Source organism: Dermacentor variabilis, chromosome 2 (assembly GCF_050947875.1).
Source record: "Dermacentor variabilis isolate Ectoservices chromosome 2, ASM5094787v1, whole genome shotgun sequence".
In the NCBI taxonomy this organism is placed as follows: Eukaryota; Metazoa; Arthropoda; class Arachnida; order Ixodida; family Ixodidae; genus Dermacentor; species Dermacentor variabilis.
In genome coordinates, this window is record NC_134569.1 from 47,184,763 (window position 1) to 47,203,797 (window position 19,035).

At 48.6% G+C, this 19,035-nt stretch overlaps 1 protein-coding gene across 1 annotated transcript in view; it reads left to right on the forward strand.

Moving 5' to 3' along the window:
* Reck (Reversion-inducing-cysteine-rich protein with kazal motifs) overlaps nt 1-19,035 on the forward strand; it is a 48,820-nt gene that overhangs the window by 19,287 nt on the left and 10,498 nt on the right. Inside the window, exons 4-10 of the mRNA XM_075680394.1 lie at nt 1,119-1,370; nt 2,146-2,300; nt 5,199-5,327; nt 6,397-6,493; nt 11,775-12,078; nt 13,963-14,078; nt 18,080-18,217. Of these exons, the coding sequence (XP_075536509.1) occupies nt 1,119-1,370; nt 2,146-2,300; nt 5,199-5,327; nt 6,397-6,493; nt 11,775-12,078; nt 13,963-14,078; nt 18,080-18,217 (1,191 nt within the window). The remainder of the gene's footprint in view (nt 1-1,118; nt 1,371-2,145; nt 2,301-5,198; nt 5,328-6,396; nt 6,494-11,774; nt 12,079-13,962; nt 14,079-18,079; nt 18,218-19,035) is intronic.

Consider the following 19,035-nt stretch of genomic DNA (forward strand, 5'->3'; position numbering starts at 1 on the left):
AAGAAAAGGTTAGACAACAGCACTGTTGTCTTTAGTTTTCTCACGTCCTGCTTTTGCGTTGTTTCCGCTCAATTTTACACGTCAGCTCGAGTGTATTAAAGCTTGCTCACAGTATTCACATGCATGGTCGGACAAGTAAAAAGACTGTACTGCAAGATCGATTGGTAGCGAGGAAACAGAGAAAATGAGAATGTCTTGGTTGTCAATTGTCACTTGCATGCAACCGTACAAGCTGGCATACCCAGAGCGCCATACTTTAATTGTAAACGCGATTGGCATTCTTAGCCTACTTCGCCCACTCTGGCGTGCTGTCCGCTATCCAGCCGCTGAAACATCGCTCTCATACAAAACATGGAAACTAACGGCGAATGGTGCTAGACAATATGGCGGCGCTTGTATGAAGACGCAAAGAGATCTAATGAAAAGCTGGAGATGCTTGCTTGGCCAATGGCCTGCGTGGCATGCTACTCCATGTGTTGCGTGGGAAATATACACAGTGGTCATGCCTGTGTACTGTCTAGAGCAAAAGTTTCTTCTAACACTACCTTGTAATCTGGAATTATTTCAATTTATTGCCACGGAGTCAAGCAGGCGCACGTAGGCTGTACCACTTGACGCCCAGGCGTACATGCCTATGTGTAGACACGGGCGCCTTAAAATACGATATATATTCGTGTCAAACGTGTACGCAAGATTAGTGGTGAATTTAAGTACTTTGGATGTTCGCATATGCGTTGTGCTGTACCTGCTTGATTGATGCGTGCATTCGATTTAATGTAAGCGTTCAGCTTTCTCCGTTTGTCAGCATCTTCTATGCCATTGTATAGGCGCGTTTATATCTCCGTTTTCCTGTAACTTTTCTCGTACTTATGCGTAAATTTTTTGCACTTCAGTTCTTTTGTTTTAACGATCTGTACCCCCGAGCCCCATAATATGGAATGCCCAGGAGCACCCTTAGGGTAAACAAAAGTATAGTGAAGAAGAAGCGCTTCTGGGCTGCCACTGTATCGCGAGATCAGAGCTTGCGCTTTTGCCGGAATCTACACTACAAAATGAAATATACTTCAGTACGAATGAAACGAAAAAAATGTATGTGCATAAAGAGCTGCGTGGCGCAGGGTTGGGCGCCCTGGAGCGTCCAGGTCGGCGCGGTCTCGAGAGCTGCTGCTCGCTGGCCGGCACGGCGGCCTGCCGTCGCCGCGCGTGCAACAGAGCGCAGAGCGAAGAGCAGCAGCTGAAGCGCGAGAACGACAACGGCAACAGGGAGCTGAGGAGGCTGCAGCAGCACCGGCAGGAAGAGGGTCAGCCGTGCGCCGAGCCCCAAGTGGTGCGCTGCCTTCGGAACGCCACGTCGACCAAGCAGCCGAACAGTAAGCGCCACTCGCTGCGGAGGGTCTATTATAGACACGTCCGTGGACTTCCGCGAGGGCCCGTTCCATCTGTCGCTGTTGTCCTCCTCTGCGTATTGAGGGAGCCGTTAGCCTAGCTCTCATCAACCGGAAGGGGCGTCCTATTGCTAACGTATGGCGGAGAAAGGATGAGAACAGCGTAATATATAGATGAGAGAGAGAGGAGGTAGGGAAGATGCAATCATCTTTTTCAGGCGCGGGAGCAGCGTTACGCAGTCAAAGGCGTTCGGACAGGTCAGTCATCCCTAAGAAGGGCATCCTTTATTGAGTTGTAGGTTGACGAAGGAAGTTCTGTTGCACCTTCTGAACTGCGTGTGGATCGCTGTCGAGTGGCCCTGGTGTGTTTGAAAAATCGGAATTCTATCTGTAAACCAAATAAGAATCAGAATATTTTTGTTTGCGTTAGATAGCAGGCTTTGATATCACAATAATGTGCTTCTTTTCTTTATGAATATAAAATATTTGATAAAATTCTCATTTGCGTAGACTTACAAGTGCTTAAAATTGAGCCGGTGTCTTACCCTATACCCGGCGCCATTTCCAACACCCTATCAGGTGTTAAACCTCAGAGTGTTTTATTGTGTTTAATAATTTTCTTTTTAAAGAAATCTTCCTGAACAATGTTACCCACGTGTAGCCGGTTCATTGAAGAACGTGAACGGCGGAACAATTCCGGCTCTCGGCATGGACACCAAGTGCGTGATAACGGTAACGTTTTTGTTGCGCGCGTGCGCAGAGCTTCACTGCTGCTCACAAGCTCCCAACGGACAATGTCGCGACGCCTGCCTGCGAGTGCTGCGTCCGAAAGAGGCGGCACTCGGTGACCTGACTTCTGAGGAAGATGCGGTGGATGCCCTCCTAGCCGGGGGATGCGCCGCGCCAGGTCTGCACGTGAGTGACGACGCGTCCCAAACTCGCTGTGGCGTCCATTGCTAGTTCAGAAGATAATTAAAAACTTCGCAGGAAGACGCAAGCTTGGTCTTCATGGCGGTTGGTGCGGCAAGAGTCCCGCATGCGTCCCATAACGACAAACGTGCTTTAGTAAGCTTCACCGCAATACACATCTGTATTGCGGCTCTTCGTCTGCCGGTATTACATTTAATTTCGCAAACTAAATCAGCTCACCGCAATACACATCTGTATTGCGGTGAGCTGATTTAGTTTGCGAAATTAAATGTAATACCGGCAGACGAAGAGCCTTTGGAGAGCATCTGAGATTACACGAGTAAAGCGGGTGGCGCAGGATGTTCAGGGCACACAAGGGGCAGCGGGGGGATCACAGCATACTAAATTATAACGCATTGTTTGCGCTTAATACCTGCGCAAATTCTCACTTTCCTTCGCCGGATATCATTCTGTATAATTTACCGCATTACACAACTGTACTGCGGTGACGCCAATGTGAAGTGTCCGTACGTGTGGCCCTTATTACCAGCGTGCCTTTAATGCTCTTCATTTGAGCTTTCTGATAGGAAAGAAGAAACGGAGCTGAGCAGGTCATCCAGTGCGTAGAACACGTGACCTGTGATCTATTAAAATGTGATGATTAACGAGTGATGCCGAGAGAAGGTAAACTAAGTCGGGGGCGGCAGAGAATGAGACAGAGGGTTTTCTCTGCCTTTCCTCTCCTTGCTTTTTCCTCGTTGAGATTTGTTGACGTCGGCTTGTGCGGTACAGGTGCAAAATGGGTTCACAGGTAGGGTTTCACGCTGCAGCAGGTTTAGAGTGCGCCTGCGGTGGCGGCGGCTGCTGCTGCTGCTGTAATTTCTTATAGGCACATTGAATACGTTTGTGTTTCACGCATAAAACCAAGAACAGTTGCGTCTCCTTTATTTGAGTGGTGGAATGATTTACCAAGGCTATTGAAGCGCACGGTTTGGCGTGATCACATGGCTCCTCCTCCTCTTCCTGCCACCACCAGCGGTAGGAAGCAGTCGAATGTGTCATAAGGTACCTATCACTTGGAAACAATTACCTGCCCGTCAGATGCACTTGCTGAAGAATGGATGGCTTTTCTGATGTGATATAGAGAGGTATTGATGTCACGGTGGCACCTATTCGTGTTTCCATATATATAAACTCTGTTTCTTCAAATAAAATTTAGCTGGAACTTAGCGCCTGTCCGTCGTACATGCTCTTCTTTTAGTCCGCGTCTTTGTAGCGCTGTTTTTCTTCATGTTACACCAACTCGGCCACATCAAGCTTCTGGTGAGCTACTGTCCTCACCACAGAGCTGGGAACTAAACGCTGGCAAATATGACAACGTTACTATTCACCTATGTCACGCACACTTGTCACGTGGCATCAGAGATTGCGTATAAAGTACGCTTGTCGACAGCTTATGACCGCGCTGGGTGCCATGTGTGCCCGGCAGGGGCGAGTACAAAAACAAGCCGGTGCAAATATTCAGAAGAGGATGAGGTATGTGTCGGCTGCAGGAAAAGTTTGGAAAACACTCACTAATGTGAACCTTTCAGAAGCGCTGGGATTTAAAGCGGATGGAAACATTAATTGAGCATAAAGGCCAGCAAGATACGTCAGGATTATTGGTGGAGGAACAAAACAGGGAAGGGATTGATAGGTCCGGAGTTGTTTATGCAAAGGTGCCTATATCATGTGCAATACATAGATACAGATTTTATTGAAAAGAGGAAATATAAAGGAGACGATGCGCAAAATGCTGGAGTGTTGTGCATTTATATAATACCAGATCAGTTGAATCAGGCTAGGTGATTATTGGTCGCCGCAGTGTTTCCAAGAAGATGACAATAGAAATCATCATCCTCACCCTCATCATCAGCACTGTTCTCTTGTTTGGGCACTAAAACATACAAGGGTTGTCCAGACGCTAGCCCGTGTGCCACCCTTGCCCCCAAAGAGAGACTTCATGTACCATCATCTTGCACTAAGTGTAACGAAGCCGATGATATAAAGCTCTTCGTCTGGTCTTGGATGCGCTTGTGTTCTGAAAGCACGGGGCTTCTGGGCAGCACGGGACGAAGAGGGTTTCCTCGCGAATGTGCAGAACACTTCGTTTATTTTTTTCAGAAGGACCGCGGATAGTGAGAAAGGAGGTGCCACGCATTCGACTAACATTTCTGCGAAAGACTGAATCGGTGGACTAGTTTTGACGCACATTTATGATACGGACAGAGACGCTCAGACGGAGATATTGCCGACCAAGCCAGCCTTTAGTAACATTACAGTTAATACCACCACTATATACCGCCGGCCTATCAGGCGCCAGCTACCATTGTTCTGATAATGCCGCGAGGTTTTGCGATCCACTGTTTTACCTTTGATCTCGCTCACAAGTGGTGTATCTTGCCGGGCGCTTTAGAGCGCTTTAGAGTGCTCTCGCGGTGTGGTTTACATTCGGATGGCAAACGTCGAGCGCTCGGAACACACTCGCTTAGTTCATTCAGAGCGCCGCGTTCCAGCTCGGTGCACTCGGAGGCACTCTTTTTTACCTTCGAGCTGGAAGTGCGACCGAGATCAGACCGAATTACGGTCACGTGGTTCCTCTGGTTTCTCTGGGCCCAGATGAACGTTCGGCGCGGCCAGCTTTTTTCTGGCTCCAATCGCGAGAGACTTGCGCATCGGTGAAAACCCTGTCGCAGCGCAGTAGGAAACAGTGGAATGCGCCATACGGTATGCCTATCACTTGGAAACAATGCACGCTGTGCCGCAAGTACCGCGCATGACTTAGGCCTAGCACGAGCTCTTTCAAAACGTCTGTGTTACTCGGAGATGTTGCGAGCGCGGAACTGATGCCCGGTTTTGGTGCAGGAGCGCCTGTGGCAGTGTCTGCTGGGATGGCGCAGCGGGCCGTCTTCGCAGCTGCTGCCGGCTGACGGAGCCAAGTTGCAGTGCTGCCTCAGGGCCGCCACCATCGAGTGCCAGAGGATGTGCCTACGGGTGGGCGCTACGCCGTGTTTTCCGGCACCGTGTTCGCTTGCCTTCTTTTTTATTTTTAAGCGCGTGAAACGAAATAACTGTGCAATCTTGCGCGTATTGCTTATCTCGTACTTTTAATAGCATCTGCAAATGGTCATCGCTTTTTGTTCGAGTACGTGACTGTTCCCACGGCCAGCGTTGTCTATAAACTTCATTTACACAAATTTTAATGTTTATAGACGTATGTTTGAGCTGTATTAAACTCACACACAAACACTTATATATATATACTCTATAGACAGAAAAGTACATTTTGTTTGGTCTGTTACGTACTCGCGTCTTCTTCTCTTCTATAACTTTACATTTCTCTCTCATGTTAATATTGTTGGCGGTAATAGTCAATCAATCAATCAGTCAATCAGAACTAATTCCCAGCTGAAAATCGAGATACGTTAGTCGTTGATGAAAGATGTATGGTAATGAGTCCATTAGTGTTATTATTATCAATGTTGTAAAACTAAAATGTATGTAAACAAACAACAGAGAGAAAGCACTAGATCAGAGAATATATATATATATATATATATATATATATATATATATATATATATATATATATATATATATATATAGTGCAACTAACCGGCCTTCCACACTTCACACACATGCGCGTTTTTCCACTTTGACAGTTCTAATGTTCACGCATTAAAAATTACATACTTCCTAAGCTTTCCATAGTAAATAGGTTTCAGAGACAAACATCTATTGATTTTGTATGGAATGCATAAGTAAACTTTGATGGGAGAAGCCATCGGTGAGCAAACATTCATGAACCCAGAGAATAGTTACACTATAAGAAACAAACAGCTCGTTGGGACATCGCAGGCGCTCGAAATAGCCACGTGTACTAGCTCCATCTTTGCCTACTTGAAGTGCATCGCAATTAACGGCATCAGTTCGAAAAAGAGAAAAGGTCATGCCTCGGGGCATGACCTCGGGGCATGACCATGCCGTTCTCTACGAATCGCGTAGCATGTTGTTCTGCATAGCCTTCACCTCACGTTGTTGGCGCGCTCGCGTGGTTGCGCAGGCATACGGCTCCGAGTGGGAGACTTCGTGGGAGACGTTCCACGGCCGCTGCCGCTACCAGCCAGCCGAAGCGGCTCTGAGGCAGTGCCTCGACGATGGTGCGTGTCCACCTTCTGCGTTATCCGCTATGGTGTCACTCAGTGCGTAATCCTGCTGAGAACGACTTTGCAGGTTCGATTCTCGACGGCCGTACTCCGATAGATTGTGAATGAAAAAAAAAAAACAATAAAAACGCCAGTTTATTTAACTATAGGCACACGTTAAAGAACTCCGTGTAGTCCAAATCAATTCGGATGCCACTTGTTACTCTAATCTTAAACCCTATGCTTTGATATCATTTCCGCACGAGTGTCTTCTGTTTTCCACCTGCATATGTGCGGTGACAGTTCAGTCCAGTTAAACAATTTACTGCTACACAAAGGTGAAATATAAGCGCACTCGAATCACCAAACTCGGCTAAGGAAGTCCAGCAGTGTATAGCACGCATCGCAATAAATCGTCGATGCTAAGAGACGAGAAGCTCTGTGTCTACGATGTGTTCTCTGCTTTTAGAAATCGCTACAAGCTATACTTTAGTGCTTGTGATGTTTACCGCGAGATTCAAATTGAATGATACAGGTACGAACCTTCCACGAGGTCTAATGACTTTAGGGGCAATCGGAAGCGTAAAGATCACGCGAAATCGGACATGTTTTACTCACTCTGGAGGTGGTAACGTTCTCGTTCCAATCGAGAAACGAGTGTTCGCAACAGTACACTTGATCTGTGATGGACGTTGTTCTGCGTTTACCTTTGTGGCCAAGCGCTTCGAGGTACATTATCGCCAGCACCCGCGAAAGCTGCTCATTTCAATTCGTGCATGAAACATTATAGGCGATATTGGGTTGCTCAATAACGTTGGCACCGGGACCGAAACTACAAATTTGCATGTTGTCAGCCAAGCGGCCCCGAGTTACGTCAGCGCATCCCCGAGCGCAGGCTCGCTTGTCAGGGCGCGCCTCATGTGCAGCTTTTGCTTAAGCACCAGATTAATAATAAAGAAGTCATACGTTACGGTGATTCGACTCGCGTTCAAGAAAGGAGAAACATCCATGAGAAGGGTCCACAGAGAACTCTGTGCGGCAGGCGCACTCCTAATCACAAACCCGGCTGGTAATGACTCAGGGCTAATGGGACCTGCGGGCAATATTTTCTTGGTTATGGAGGTGTACGGCTGGTAATTTCTTTTGGACGCGGTTTTACTACCCGCGAGTAAGTGCGGCGCGGTTTTGCTAAGCTAGGTACACAAAAAAAAGATATGCCTTAAAAACAAAAAGAGGTAATGGAACGTGGCAGACGTGGCAGACGCTTACACAAATGATTAAAAGAAAGAAAGAAGAAGCGCGTGCACGGGACGTCACAGCAATTTGCTATATTATCTGCGATATTTAGCGCCGTAGGAACTTCGTGGCCATCGCTTTTTGTAATGCAACCAAAGTAGCACGAATGCTTTGGGACCACTCAGAGGACACATTTAGTTAAAGAAAGCGGCATGAGGGAGGGGTAGCTGAAACTATTAACGGTGAACCTTTTTCAATTATTTTCTTATTTGCCATAAAATTATCTAAGTGTGCATGCATGCGGCTAGCACCGTGTCAGATAACTATGAAGCTCAAGGCGTTAACCGTAGAGAGCGGTGGGCACCTTCTTTGGGCGCACAGGGACAGCCCAGGAGACCCATTGAAAGCGCGCTTGAAGACTGGGTTAACGAAATGGTGCGATGCATAACCAGAGAGTTGCAACACTCCAGATTAGTGCAACCTTAGCAGACTATATAACGATTCACTTGCCGTCGCGTAACGTTCTAAAGCAAAACCGTGGCTACGAGAGATGACGTGGTGCGGGGCTGCGGGTTATTTTTGATCACCCAAGGGTTACTTACCGTACACCGACATCGAAGTGCAGGGCCTCATATTTCCCTGTGTATTACGCCCAGCGGAACAAGGCCGCCGCAGTTGGGATTGCGGCCTGGTGCTGGTTGTGTTAGCGGATAAAGAAAACCTCAGTGCCCTTCCATTCTGTGAAGAAGGATGACCAGCGAAGCTGCGCATGTGGGCCCCTTAGTGGCGAACGTCACCTCCGCCGCGGGTTGGCCCTGCGTTGCACTATATTCGGGAGCGGCCCACGTATGAGGAGTGCTTAACGCCTGCTTCACCTCCGCATCGAGTCGGGCCGGTATTGCCCTATCTTCGGAATCGGCCCACGCGTGAGGAGTGCTTAACGCCTGCTTCACCTCCGCATCGGGTCGGGCCGGTATTGCCTTATCTTCGAGATCGGCTCACGTATGGGCAGTGCTTAACGCCTGCTTCACTTCCGCTGCGGGTCGGCCCTGCATTGCACTATATTCGGGATCGGCCCACGTATGGGAAGTGCTTAACGCCTGCTTCACCTCCACTGCGGGTCGGCCCGGCATTGCACTGTCTTCGAGATCGGCTCACGTATGGGGAATGCTTAACGCCTGCTTCACCTCCGCCGCGGGTCGGCCCTGCATTGCACTATATTCGGGATTGGCCCACGTATGGGGAGTTTTTTTTCTGACAACGACAAGAAAATTTTCTTGGACGGTAGAGGTATACAGCTACGATGTAAAACGACATATCCTCCGAGTCATTGTGACAAGTGCATCGTGTACTAAGACCGATATATATATTTTTAAAACTAATCACGCAGCGTAAGACGACATGACTAAATTACACGCTGTTCTCCTATGTTGTATCATTTGGCGAGTTAAGAACCTTCTAACTTTTCTTTTTTCGACGAAGACGAGTGCTTACCATACTGTCCGAGGTATTCTACTTTGTTTTTGGTCGACAATGTCCACAAGGCACAGTGGAGGTAAACAGGTGAAGCGGGTGTAGCGCTACACCGTGTAGATGCTGCGTTAGGGCCTTGTAACATTGTGCACCAGATAACGTCGACAGGATTCATAATCATATCGGAAGGCCGTGAAAGCATTGCTGCGCTTTTAGCAGTCCACCGCCCCGTGTGAACTCCTACGACGGGAACGCCTTCCTGGTCCTCAATTGTTGTTTCTCCCTCGCTTTCTAACCCTCTTTTTCCAACTCGTGCACAGAGGCGAACCGGAAACCCTCATCTAGTAAACTTCCAGGCCTTTTTTCTAGGGATGCCCGAAAGAGTAATGCGCTGTATTTTTCATAGTCCCGAACAAAGCTACCAGTAGAAGGCTCCATTGTTCGCAGCAGTAATGCTTTCTGCGCATTAGTCGTTAATAGCACCGTCAGTGGGCCGTAGGGAGCTACTACAACGTTTGGGACTTATCCATTCTGATCCAGCAGGACAATACCCGTTGTCAGACTGAACACAAGGAAACAACTCAGAAATTTGGTTGGACGTACGGTGCTTCTGAAAACGCCGTTCATAATACTGATTTAGTGTTTTCACGCTTCCATCTCATAACGCCGCTCAAGAATGCGCTGCACGGAGCAAGATTTGCTGATGAGAACGTGAATCTCACAACAATAACAGGGCGCCATGCAAAGAAGGCGATCTCGTACTACATGTGCGACTAGTTTTCACGCTCAATTAAAGGACACTAGATCGAGAAATAACCCGCAAGGAGAAGGAATGCTGGCTTTATTCAGAAACTGCAAACCCTCTGTCGACGAGGTTCTTCACGGCAGAAGATGAAACTTGGTGTTATTGCGGCGAAATGCATTGCTTGCCAGAATCCGGCGCTTTGCTTCCCGGCCACGGCTGATAGTGGCATGCTCTTTGAAATGGGCTGACATCCCCTAATGGTGTCGCCTTCGAAATGGAATCGCGACAAATAGTCACCTAGCCTGCTTGAGTTACTCAAGCTTTGCTGTACCTATTACACTCTAGAATTTTGCCTACATATTTTTTTTTTATTTCTTGAAGTTACCTGTGCCTGTAACGACCCAGGCTGTGTCAGTAAGGACGAAGCCCTCGCACGACGCATTGCGATGCACAAGGGCGGAGCCATTTACGGCGTTTTTCTAGCCGCGCGACATTTTGTAAAGCGAGGAGAGTTCGCAGCGTTCTTTTGGGCACGGTGAGCGCGACGAGCAGGATATTCGTCGAATTCGACATTAATAACTGTTGTATGGCAAAAAAAGAAGAAGAAGAAGAAGAAGAAGAAGAAGAAGAGCAGGTTTACCCTTTTTGGTAATCCCTCCTAAATAATCATCCTTATCGTCCTCATCATCCCATTTATGTCCACTGCAGGACAAAAGCCTCTCATAGCGATCTCCATTCACCCCTGTCTTGCGCCAGCTGGCCCCACTTTGTGCCTGCAAATTTCATAATTTTATCACGCCCCCTGGTTCTCTGCCTTGCTCCACTGCGCTTCCCTTTCCTAGGCACCCACTTTGTGACTGTAATAGAGCACCCGTTATGCGCCCTGAGTATTATTTGTCCTGCACAACTCAATTTCTTTCTCCTAATCTCAACAATAGTAGCGGCTATCTCTGCTCGCTGTCTAACCCCCACCTAACGTTTTAGGTTCCATTTAGCGCTGCGCGGTTGTTAACTTCTTTTCAAGCTTCTTTGTAAACCCCAAGTTCCTGCTACGTATGTTAGTGCCGGTTGAATGCAATGATTGTATACGTTTATTTTCAAGAGAGAGAGAGAGAGAGAGAGAGAGAAATGATAAATGTGAGGCAAGCCCGGGTAGCTACCCTGCACTGGGGAAGGGAAAGGGGAGGGAAAGATTAAGGGATGAAGAGAAAGTCCGCTGTGGATATCGCCGACGTAGTAATAGTTTTCTGCTCTATATCACAGACGGTCCTCAGTCCGGATCATAGACGGTCACTCAGTCGGGTAGCCTACAAAAATCGCAGCAGCGCTTTCTTGGTCTTTTGTAGCTGCGATATGCGAGGCCACGATCCCACGATCTTGTTCAAGGTGAATGGTTTTGTACCCGACTGATTTGGAATTTTGCAGAGGTCATGCTTTTCATTTTCAAAAGATGGGCAGTAGCACAGTAGGTGTTCTACAATCTCCTCGACCACCACAGGCATTACACTCAGCGCTATCGGCAATTCCACTTAAACATGTACATGCATTGTTGAATGCAACGCCCAGGCGTATGTGGCACAGCATTGTTTCCTCTCTTCGCAGAAGCCCGGGTAACAGCCGCAGTTGCAATGGTTACGTTGAGAGAATGCAATCGATGCTGAGTAAATTCGGCTTTGTACCACTTTTCCAAAGTCATACGGTTAGCTAGATTGCTTAAGTTTTCTTTTCAAGGACAGCGGTAAGCTGTCGGTCATGAATTGGTAATGCCTACCCTATGCGCACCACCCCCATTTTTTTTTCTGCCCTCCTAAATACACCTCCAAAGGGAAACATTGATCGCAGTGGACGAGCCGTGCGAGCTGGGTTGCGGAGGACCGCTGAGCTTCTGCGCGGACATGGGAGGCAGGCCATGGTCGCTGTACCGGCGATGCGACGCCAGCGCCGACCGCGTGGCATGGGAGAGCGCTCGGCTCTGGAAGCGCACCGGACCGCCGACGGCTGCGCCGGTGGGCAGCGGCGGGGGCGCCACGCGGGAGGCCACGACCTCGGTGCTGGGCGACTGTCCCGCGGATGCGTGGAGGAAGCTCGCCTGCACACTCAACCTCAGACCCTGCCACGCCACGCACCACTCGAGCACACTCTGCAGGTACATATGCACGGTGCCTGGAACTCGCGCACTGCGTTGACGGCGGCGTGACAAAGAGCTAAACGAGGCGACCCATGCGCGATGCGTCGTCTGTCCGCCACTTAACGGTGACCCCGTACGTATTTTGGCACGTGGCAGTGTAAGCTAGTTACAAGCTTATCCACACTCCACAGGACACATTCATGCTCGGGAAGCAGGAACCGGTGGAATATATTCAAATGGTCGCCACAGCCAGACGAGAGGACGTGTCAAGCTGAAGCTTTGTGGTAACAGAGTTGACTTTGTGTATATGGATATTGATTAAAGCAACAAGAAAAAGAGAGAAACGAAGAGGTAAACTAAGGGATGTTAGCCAAGGACGTGTCCGGTTGGCTACCCTACAATTGGGGAGGGGAAAGGGGAAGAGTACATAAGACGGAAATATAAGAAATAATAAAGAGTGAGTTATTCGCACAGATGCCAGCTGTCACAATCGTGCGTACAGTCCTGTAGCCTTCACAGGACAGAAGAACTTTTGTGGCCTTTTGCATACTAGAATGCATAGGCCATGATCCCAGGATCTTTCCCTCCGATAGCGCTCTATTATCTAACAGGTTAAGTTTGGCTTGTAGTGTATGTCGTTGAGTGCCAAAGGATGGGCAGTGACACAGAAGGTGCTATGGAGTGCCTTCGCACCCGCAAAAATTTTACGGCGCACTGTTGGCCATTCCTACTAGGAATGAATAGGTGTTTGTAAATGCGACGCCTAACCACATGCGACACAATAAAGTTGTTTCGCGATGGGAGAGTTCAACTGGCAGGCGAAGTCGTAAGTTAGGGTTGAGAGAGTCCAAGCGTGCATTATTTAAACCAGGGGAATTCCATCGTAGAAGTATGATGTGGCGAGCAAGTGCTTTAGGTTGCCGCGCAGCATCCGTTGTTGAGAGTGGTATATGAACCCGCTGATGTTTTTGATGAGCCGAACGCGCAGCTTCATTTGCGCTGTCGTTGTTGAAAATTCTGCGATGGCTCGATAACCTCTGAAATACAATGTCGTGTCCTTTCTCGAGGGCGTGGTGATGAGTGTGCCTTATTTCATGCACTAGCTGCTCGTGTAACCCATGGCGTAGGGAAAACTGCAGGGTTTGTAGGGCTGCTCTCGAATCGCAGGAAATGGCCCAAAGCAGCAAGAGTGTGCGGCACAATATAAAGCTCGTAATTAGGTGGAAAAGTTGCAACGAGCCTTGGCAGAGCGAGCTGGTGGTTCGGCAAAAGCTTTCTCAGTTACTATAACGGCTTTAATGTAAACTACTGAAGGCTTGAGTAATCTGTGTAAGGCATCAGCTTTTGCGGCATCAGCATTTTGCCTCATCATCATCAGCGATGCTAATGCGGCATCGGCATCGGCAAGGCATCAGTATTTGCGATTCCTTTCGGGCCTTTGAGATCTCGCTCTCGGCTGACACTGCCCGTCATTTGTGCGCACATACAGTTTGAATTTAGTATTTGTTGAAGTTCATTTCCATTTATTTTTACTTGCCATAGCAAGTTAGAAGCCTTCGCACTTGTGTCTGAAACTTCTTGAGCGTCATGTGTGCCTCCGAGATGAGTGATCTGCTTGCGTTTTGTTTGCAATAGCAAGATTCACTTAGTATTTGCTCTGGTTCGTGCCTTCATGTCTGAAACCCCTTGTGTGTCACTTGTCTAGGAATGCGAAAAAGGTGTCAATAAATGTGAATGCCTGCTCCTAAATCTCGGAGGCAACTTCCGTCATTCGCCGAGTGCGTACTTGCCGTTGCGAGCGCTGGCATGGTTGAGAGAGAGAGAGAGAATCAACTTTTATACTGAGTGTTTAGCGCCCGATCAAACGTTGCTTGTGTATTGAATGACGCACTTGCTTCACAGGGCGGACTGCCTGGCACTGGCGGCTCGCTGCAAGGACGGACGGCAACTGGCGCCCCTCTGCGACTCCCTGGCGCCTCCTGGAGCACCGTGCTACTCAATCCTCGGGCTCGAAACGAGTACGTTTCTTTCCCCTCATCCATAATGATTTCTTTCTTTAAATTGTTATTCGCCTGGGGTTGCGCAGCGACGTAATGTGGGAAGGAAATTACACGCAAGCATGGAGTACCTTTTCATGCAGATATTGCAACAGCTACTTACGGAATGCATTATCAACGAGCCATCGTTTACAGCCTTCAGCCTGGTCAGTTCCTGAACTTCTCATCTATAAATAATTTTTTGCGGACTGTCTACGTCCCAGGACAACGTCCAATGTAGATGGCGGAAATCCGCTGCAGAAGCAGGGGAGGACACTACTACGGGCATGGGACATTGTCTTCATGTGAATGACCCCAAGTGTACGAGTGATGGCTGCTGTATAGGCCGCACCGGCCCGAAGTCTCCGGAGAAGGACTTTATTCGTCCGTGAAAGGTTGTGGGAAGGAAGCGGACACGTGGAAGGCCGGGGACAGGCGTGTCCCGCCGAAGGATATACTTTCGGACAATAAAAACAGAGCGAGGGTCGGGGGGAAGAAAAAGAGAAGAAGTTACAGGATGCCAGAGAGAGCTAGCCGACCACCAGCCCGAGGAGGGTCGTGCCGCAACATGCAAGCGGCAACTGCGTGCGCTACGAGTGCCTATCTTCAGGCGCTTGCACGCGCTTGTGCAATGCAGTGCCAAAATATAAACGCAGAAAATAAAAAAAGAAACAAGTCTCGGAATTTCGAACGACACAAGACGACTATGACATACTTGCAACGCACTTAAAGAAAGTAAATCAATAAAGAAAGAAAAGGCAGCCATCTCCGCGCGAAAGTTGGTAATAATAGCTGGCTTCTCCGCAATGATACTTCTTGAAAGGCAATGCGCGTTTTTGTAATTCCCAGGTAACCGAGGGCATTAGCGTTGAATCGATAGGCACAATTAAAACCAGCAAATAAGCAAGTATAAATAAATAAATTCTAGTGAAGAAGAATGCCGTGCGCTGCATTCACGAAGTCATCCTTCCATTGGGAGCGAAGCTCGCGGTTCTGTAGCCTAGACGGGTATTGTGAAAATGCTGCCGCCGCCGCTGTGCCCGGTTGTTCGCGTGCCTTGTAACTTAAATAAATAAGATCTCATCCTGCGCTCCCCGTAGTAATTCACTAATGCAAAACCCAAACATTTGCGCATACCAGAGGACATCGCTTGAGAGTGCGTCTAATATTAAGACACCGGTCGATGATCCGTCCACGTTGGGCGAAATAAAATTGAAATTGGATACACTAAACTCAACTCGGGTCGTGAATCGTTTAAAAATTCAAATAAGCGGAGCTTTTTCGGGCACTCTACTTTGTATATCGATAGCAAAGAACTGGGGCACAACAGGGCTATATCTATAGCAATATTCTTTGCAAATTTTCCCGGAATTAAGCAGACACTGATTTTGACAACGCTGAAAAAATAAATATAGGAAGATGACTCATATTGCCGAAACATTCGGCAGGTTAAACTTAAGACTGCTCACGTGTGGGAATGCGAAAGCATTATTATAGTTCCTTTAGTGAAATGCTTTTCTTTTTCTGCGCTTTCCTTGCCCGCGCAAGCAGCTCTCGCTCGCGTTCTAATTGGACCTCAGTGAGGCCAAATTAAAACGCGCCAAGCGCCTCAACGCGCTCGCTTGACTACCACGAGGAGTTCATAACTCGAAGGACCACTCAACGGCGTTCAATTGGACATTCATGCTTTTTTTTATTTTATACATTCATTTCGTACACTCACGACGTGGGGCCACCTCCACCCCACTGGCTGCGCGGCCACGTGCCCAATGAAGCAAGCACTAGGCAACACCTTTTAGTCAACCTGAACCGTGGAGCCGTTGTGGCGGCGGGGAAGCGGGTTCGTGTCGCACCCTGGAGTGCCGGTTTCCGATTCCCACCCATAGCGTAATTTACAGAATTTTCTTTTCGAAGCCATTGATTTCATTTGTTTACAAACCCGCCGTGGTTGCTCAGTGGCTATGGTGTTGGGCTCCTGAGCACGAGGTCGCGGGATCGAATCCCGGCCACGGCGGCCGCATTTCGATGGGGGCGAAATGCGAAAACACCCGTGTGCTTAGATTTAGGTGCACGTTAAGGAACCCCAGGTGGTCAAAATTTCCGGAGTCCTCCACTACGGCGTGCCTCATATTCAGCAAGTGGTTTTGGCACGTAAAACCCCAAATATTATTATTATTATTATTATTTGTTTACAGGAACCTCCGTCCTAGCATTTCTGACGCGTTTTTACTGCTTGCGCCGTCGGCTATTTTTGGTACCGTCGCCCGCCGGCGACGCCGACGGCGCCAGATTTTCGCGTAATGGGGCACATAACACCTTCGCATTAGTAGGCGCATTTCACGGAGATTGCGTACTCAACCCGCCGAAGTGCGGGGCTCAGCGCTGCGCTGCCGAGCGTGAAGTTCCATGCATAACCCGGACGCGGCGGCCGCCATTCCGATGACGACAGAGTACACAACAACGCTCACATGCCGTGCTTTCAGCGCTCGTTGAAGAAAAACCCAGGGGAAGTCAAGATTAATCCGGAGCCTTCCACTCCCGCGTTACTCATAACCCACGGTGCAATTTCAGGACGCGCTAACCTCCACAATTTAATTACCGATGACGTCGCCGTGTCCAGGTTCGCTCTCATTTGTTTCCTCTGCTACAGATGATATCTCTCGCAATTCTGCCTCGACTGCACTCGCAAGCGTGCGTGCGTGCCTTCGCATGCAAATCAGCGCAGACTGGCATTATCGCCGCAGTGGCGCACTATATGCGCGTGTTCTGTGTTTGACAAACATTCGCGCGTTCTTTTTTTTTTTGTTTTTTTATCTCCGCTTAGCGAGAGACGGCAGGCAATGCTCAGAACAGATGACGTAACGCATAGGGGATGAATTGCAAAGCACCTCTCGCGCCCCTTTTTTTTTTCATTTCCGCAATGAAATAAAAAAAAAAGAAAGCTGGGAATGCGAACTTGAGACTGGACTACTGGAGTCCGTTAATGGCGAAGCCTTTCTAAAGCGACTCATCTCGCATTTTTGAACGGCAGGCACTTGCTCCAGGATCTACTGCTATTTCTGTTCTGCCTCGTGGATGGGAGCGCAGAAAACACTCACCAAGAATACACGGAGGCTCGCTTTTGAGTTTACATGTTTGTTCGTGCAAACGAGGCCGCCCGCTGCAGCCCAATTAAGTCTTTCAGCCGGACGTTGGGTGCATGTCACCGCATATTGTAATACTGACTTATCGAACGCGCACGCTATAGGGCAGGCCTAAGTTTGTCGCGCAATCTAAATCTCATCCTTCGGAGTTTCTCCGCTCTCTTCGCAACAGCCACTAAAACCTGCGAACTTTTAGTAATAAGTAAAGTGCAACAGGCAGCTTACCTTCGATACTTTTGTCCGTTCTGAGTCACGACCGCTCATGACATGAGTGTAACTCACTTGCTGTATGCTAAAAAGTGACCAGGACTACACCATGTCTGTATTCAGCATACGCGGCCGCCTCGTGAATCCTAAAGCGCTGAGTCCACTCTACTTATCAACCCTCCTTACTGAACGTTCTGCCCGGCACCCATTTGTACGTGTTCATGATGACGTCTTCTACCTGCATATTACTTCTCAGAGAATTCCTTAGAACAAACAAAAGCGAATGACCACACCACAGCGAAATAATTTGTTCTCTTCAAGAACGTCTCAGGGAAACTAGTCTGACCATACACCGTATCAGTGTCCTCCTACCTCGGCTTTACGCGCCACAAAGGCGCCTAAAACGTTCCTGCACGATACGGGCCACGACGAGACTCCGTAGACTACATATACCTCGAGTTCGCGTCCTAGTGCGTTTAGCGTGTCCGTGTCCGTGTGTGTGTGTGTTTATTTTTCTCGCTCTCTTTCATCTCTCATCGTCCCCCTCTCCAAGTGCTAGCTACCAGGGGAAGATGCGACACTGGTATCCCAGTAAATCACTTGCGCCCGCATTCTCTCCACATTGCCTTCCAGAGCCAACAACAAAGCCACCGGCATCCGAGTCGGCGACGCAACCATGCCGATCGCGGCCCTGTGGAAGCTCGTCCATCTGCGTCGTCAACCGGCACTGTGCCCCGGGACAGTCGTGCAGCATGTACCGGTGTTTGAAAAGTAAGCGTGCCAATCACCACTCTAGCTCCCTCTCGCAGGAGGGCGTTCGCGTGCGATGCCACACGTAACGTGTCAAGGCAGCAGCCCAGAAGTACGATAACTGTCGGGCTAGCTGGTCTTCAGTCCTAGCCACATATATACGGTAACTTAGCGCGATGTGGCAGACGCCGTTTTTTAGAACACATATATGCAATCAAAGGAGAGAAAAGAACATAAGAAGCAGGCAAGCAGTTGGTACCGGAAGGGGCACAACGCCTGCCAACTCTCCAGGAAGAAGGGTAACAAGCACAGAAGCGAACGATAGGAAGAAGGGAAAAGGATAGAAGGAACCAGATCACAATGACTACAGTAAAACAATGAGAGAGAACAGAGATATAAAGACAAAACTGACATAGGTGAGTGCAAATCCAGGATGCTGACGTTTCGAATTGTTGTCGAAACTGGACGCGTTAGTTGACGCAGTATTTATCGCTAAGTTTCAAGAAACTGCCAGGAATGCACACCATATGAACCGAGCAAAATCCGGACAACTTTGTACGTGAGCGAGAACAGGCTACGTATTTAGAGTTTCTCCATTCACCCATGTGAACATCTGACCACGTTTATACTTCGATTATTTATTCGGATTAAATTGGAAACGATGACAACTATGCTGTCGCCAGCTTTTCGCTCGGGAAGGTGCGCGTTCAATAACCATGGTTTTTAAATCGACGACTCAAAGGGGACACGAGCAAAGACCCATCCACCGCCGGCCACTTCCGTTGCACATGCAGCGTTAAAATATCCTCACTCACTCTAACCACCGACAGTCCCTATAT